The sequence below is a fragment of the Portunus trituberculatus genome, chromosome 32 (assembly GCF_017591435.1).
Source record: "Portunus trituberculatus isolate SZX2019 chromosome 32, ASM1759143v1, whole genome shotgun sequence".
NCBI classification, from domain to species: Eukaryota; Metazoa; Arthropoda; class Malacostraca; order Decapoda; family Portunidae; genus Portunus; species Portunus trituberculatus.
Genome location: NC_059286.1, coordinates 9,151,140 through 9,156,139, shown reverse-complemented (window position 1 = coordinate 9,156,139; position 5,000 = coordinate 9,151,140). Strand labels below are relative to the sequence as shown.

The 5,000-nt window shown below is 44.6% G+C and overlaps 1 protein-coding gene across 1 annotated transcript in view; it reads right to left on the bottom strand.

Moving 5' to 3' along the window:
- The window catches only part of LOC123511964 (integrin alpha-4-like), a 23,247-nt gene that overhangs the window by 10,709 nt on the left and 7,538 nt on the right, over positions 1 to 5,000 (bottom strand). The window contains exons 10-16 of the mRNA XM_045268073.1: positions 2,489 to 2,647; positions 1,841 to 2,026; positions 1,407 to 1,583; positions 1,003 to 1,145; positions 830 to 899; positions 506 to 635; positions 80 to 287 (exon numbers count right to left, since the gene is read on the bottom strand). Of these exons, the coding sequence (XP_045124008.1) occupies positions 80 to 287; positions 506 to 635; positions 830 to 899; positions 1,003 to 1,145; positions 1,407 to 1,583; positions 1,841 to 2,026; positions 2,489 to 2,647 (1,073 nt within the window). The remainder of the gene's footprint in view (positions 1 to 79; positions 288 to 505; positions 636 to 829; positions 900 to 1,002; positions 1,146 to 1,406; positions 1,584 to 1,840; positions 2,027 to 2,488; positions 2,648 to 5,000) is intronic.

The following is a 5,000-nucleotide window of genomic DNA, read 5'->3' as shown; positions in this document are numbered from 1 at the left end:
AGAAATGTTCCTCTTTGTTTCCTTTCCCCATCCGCCAAAAAGTGTTGCAATATCATATTTTTACACACGCTTTGCTCACCTTCTCCCCTGCAGCCATAGGACTGGGCAGTGTGCAGGACACCACCCCACCCTTCGCTGAGCAGGAATATGGCAGCGGGTAGTGTGCAGTGAGGCCATGTGGCAGCATAAACGAAACTGTCCCAACATAAGAGTAATCCTTCCCGGTCACACTCACGACGACAGACAGTGTGGCTGTGCCCCCGCTCCTCAGTACCAACTGCTTTGAGCTGAAATAAATACACGTGGAACAATTCAGCATATACATGGAAGTCGTCAAACATCTTCCTGCACAGGTACTAAACGCTGCGATAAAACGTTCTTCCTTGCACAATGCAATAATAGTTCTCTTTCCATTCCACATTAAATTCTTTGGAGGAAATTAAATATTTGAAAATTATTGTATAAAGAATAACAACAACAACATCACTGTTAAAGCACCACTCACCCCTTCCAAGCAACCGCCAAGTCCAGTTCAGGCGTGCACACCGCGTCGGCGCCACACCCCAGCACAAGCGGCACATCCACTTTGGACCTTAACTTTGACTCAGGAGAGATGATGCCGCACGCCTTACAATCTGCAAAATTGTATGCATATCAATAATCATTTATTCATAAATCAGACTGCCATAATAAAACGAAGAAAGGTTGTTCTAGAAATTTTCTTATCTTCAGAATCCAACACGAATATGCTGGAAAGCAAAGTGAAAGCCTGATTCCTTTTCCTGCCATCCCCTTCCCGTGTCCACATCACTACGTACAATGAACTTGCCTGTATTTTGGACGTTCTCCTTAACTGTGAAAAACACTTCCAAAGACTGCGCGTCACTTTCAATCTTATCCTGCGGAAAGAAAACACTGATGAGATACACATCTAGCTACGCCACACAGGGCACGTCATTGTCTCCGCCTTCCAGTGCCGACCAAGACACTAACAATATTCACCTGCAATTTTATGAATGAAACCAGGCAATTATCGTGCCCTTTCTTGAGTATGGTGTTGATGGTGGCCTGTGATTTGCCTGAATCCACAAACACAGCGCGAGGGGGCGCTGCGCCATTGTCCACTACCCCATCAAGGATCACTCCTGCCGGCCAGGACAAAGTGTGAGTGCTAAAGATCTTTCATGAGAGGTATCTAATTCTGAGATAGAGTGAGGGAGAGTCACTATTCCTGTCAGCCTCGACGCGCACTATTTGTCACTGCATTTATCACTGCAGCTCGAGTATTACATGTACTGAATACTAACATATGTATTTGAAGAATATGATCATTGTTCGCTTAACTGTTGACTTAGACATCACAATTATCACTACTACCCCACCAACATCTTCACAAAAAGACCCACTTATTTCATCTAGAACGTTGAACCCAGTGTAAGAAATGCAAATATGAACGGAAAAGGTTTCTCCTGGTTCCGTCAATATTTTTGACTCCGATGAGACACTAAGCTGAAGCCTTGTCACTGGTCTTGTCCGAAGTACCACGGCTGCCCCGGCTTTCTCGTGCGCCCCAACTGCAAAATCTGAAATAGAAGGAATAGAAAACGGTAAGAAAAAACTGAATGTCTTGAGTTGGCTTCAGTTTCTCATTATGACTATTTCCAAAGACCACAATGGATTAGTTACATTCAAATTTGAATTATTGAGTAAAGAAAATTTCTTAACTGGTCCAGATAACTTTCTCTTTTCTTTTAAAAGCATGTACACAGATGCATATGATGACATTGATGAAGAAGACTGAGCTTCACTAAACAAGCTCTTAACGAAACACAAGACTGACCTACATATCCATTCCTGTCAACATCAGCACCTCTTGACACTGAAATTCCGAATCCTCTTAAGTTAACGTTGATATCTTGCGCCAAAATCTTCTGGGAGTACGACGTCATCACGCCTCCAGCATGACCTCGGTAAATGTAAACTGCTCCGATTCCGCCAGCCTCGTAGGGCGCACCCACTGCCAGATCTGCCGATGTCAACAGTCAAACCTCAAGTCCAGAATGCGTGAACGGTATAGTTCCGCATATAAGTGATGTCATCAAGTCATGCGAATTTCTTACGCACAAGGGAGCAAAAGCGATGTATGGACTTGTCTTAAAACTTCTTTACGCAACAAGAACTGGTATGATTGTGATTGCTGGAGTCGATGGCAGACCCGGATTTTTTATCAGGCATTTTGTACATTATCATCTTACTTCCTAGGACAAATGTACCCAAGGTTAATAGTCGAGTAACCTGTCATTTACTATCACTCAATCTTACGTCCTCTCATCTATTGAATTTCTGTAAATAAAACCTAAAAATTGGTAATTTCCGAGTACAATCGAGGCTTTCAAGTTCAGGGAAAAATTACACAATAAACATCATATTATGTGACTAATCAAGCTTCCTTAATGAACATCACACTGGCAACCTCAACGAGACTCACCCTGGTATCCATCCCTATCCAAGTCTCCCACAACCATTAGGGCTGACCCGAACCTCGCGCCTGCCTTCCTTGAGCCAGCCAAGAGGCCGGTTTTTTCCAGGATGCCCTGACTTGAATCACCGGAATAGATGATAACCAGGCCTGTCTCCACTGCCGACCCTGTGAAGAACAAGTGAACAGTGTGAGTGTGCGGATCTAAGTTACTCATATGAGCTATCTGGAGAAAAAGATGCAAGAGACCGGCGTTATTAGCGACACTATCATAAAAGCAGCCGACACAACCAGGAGTTAAAAAGGCGAAGAATTCATTCTCAAAGAAAATGGGTCCAGATAGGTTATTTCTAGAGATGAAACACTGATACCGTTATTCTACCCTTACACCAGAACCCCGACCTCACCATGTCCCCCAAAAATCCGGTTCATTTGTTGAGATTATCCTGTGTGTGTGTAATTCACCTCGGTCGTCTGCTGGTCACCCAGCCAGTCTTCCCCATTAATGAGACCACATCAACACACAACACACACTGGGAAAGCGAGGCCACAACCCCTCATGTTACATCCCGTACCTATTTACTGCTAGGTGAACAGGGGCTACACATTAAGAGCCGCGCCCATTTGCCTCGCCGCTTACCGGGACTCGAACCCGGCCCTCTCGATTGTTAGTCTCGTGTGTGTGTGTGTGTGTGTGTGTGTGTGTGTGTGTGTGTGTGTGTGTGTGTGTGTGTGTGTGTGTGTGTGTGTGTGTGTGTGTGTGTGTGTGTGTGTGTGTGTGTGTGTGTGTGTGTGTGTGTGTGTGTGTGTGTGTGTGTGTGTGTGTGTGTGTGTGTGTGTGTGTGTGTGTGTGTGTGTGTGTGTGTGTGTGTGTGTGTGTGTGTGTGTGTGTGTGTGTGTGTGTGTGTGTGTGTGTGTGTGTGTGTGTGTGTGTGTGTGTGTGTGTGTGTGTGTGTGTGTGTGTGTGTGTGTGTGTGTGTGTGTGTGTGTGTGTGTGTGTGTGTGTGTGTGTGTGTGTGTGTGTGTGTGTGTGTGTGTGTGTGTGTGTGTGTGCAGGCCTGTAGAGACGAGAGAAAGGAGGGATGAAGAGAGTTCAATCAGTTTATTCATCTGACAGCTGGTTCCTTCGCTGTAGAGGTCACATGTTCAATAATCATCAGATGTTGCTGTGAAATACACAATTTGCATCTGGTAGTGTGTGTTTCTGTAATCCATTACATATCATAATTTTTCCTATATAATCTTACTTTTACCTAGAGGAACATGGTAACTTAATGAATTTAAGTGATAAAGATCATTGGCCAGAACTTGTGATATATATATGAAGCTACGCCTTCTTTCTCAACTCCACTTCATGTCCGCTTCCTCATATCCACTCTTTCCTTGCTACTACACTTCTGTCACGTTTATCATTATTTTTAAGGTTTATATCAAGCAATGAAACAATCCTAGCAGTGGTAATTAAAAAAAAAGTGGAAATTGTAGCGGAAATTATTATTACGATTCACATTCCTGTCAATGCAAACTCATATAATAAACGAGAAAAACCGTGATGTAGAGCCTTTTTTTTTTGTTTTTTGCACTTTTTCTCACCATCTCATTCTTCCCTCCCTCCTGTATTCTTCCCCACCCCTCCACCTACTTCCACACAGAGAACCCTTGAAACACCTGCAAACACCTGTAAAATACTTGAAAAACGACCTAGATCACTTGGCTCTAGGAGAAAGGAACGGGGCTCGCGGTTGCCTAGCGGGGTTAGCCGGGGCAGGAAGGGTCGCATCGCCAGGGGTGTGGTGTGGTTGTGGTGAAGAGTAGTGAGGAGGTATGGTTGTGGTGTGGTGTATGGTGTGCTGTGGTGTCGTGTGGTGTATGGTGTGTGTATGTGTGAGTGTGTGTTTATGTGCATGTGTGGCTGTGGGGTGAAAGAGCGGGGCCGGGGCTGGTTGGAGTTTGCGGATTGGGGTGCCAGGGATGCCTTATTTTGTGTGTTTCACTGTTTGATCTGCTGCAGTCTTTGACGAGACAGCCAGACGTTACCCTACGGAACGAGCTCAGAGCTCATTATTTCCGATCTTCGGATAAGCCTGAGACCAGGCACACACCACACACCATGTGTGTGGTACTAATATTGCAGATAAAAATAACTTAAAACTACTAAGATAACCCGACACACTAACAACCACAAAGCATCTTAGTAGTTGTTAATCGTCACAGGTACAACTACTTAACTGCCACGTAACCCCTCGTTCATCTTGTTGCACCATAACATTACAAAGAAACACTCCCAAACGCACCTATTCTTGCAAAACCTAATTATTTGCCTTAAAACACCTCCACGTAACTAATATGACAGGTAAACACACTTAAACTACTTGGAAAACAATACCTAAGGAGACAGGGGAGTTGGAGGAGCCGAGGGTGGTGTGCATCCATAGCGGTGTCTGACGAGCAAATGGATGGGACAGGGTGGTAAGGGCTATTTATAGACTTGGTTTGTAAAAGGCATGGCGCTGGGTGTTTC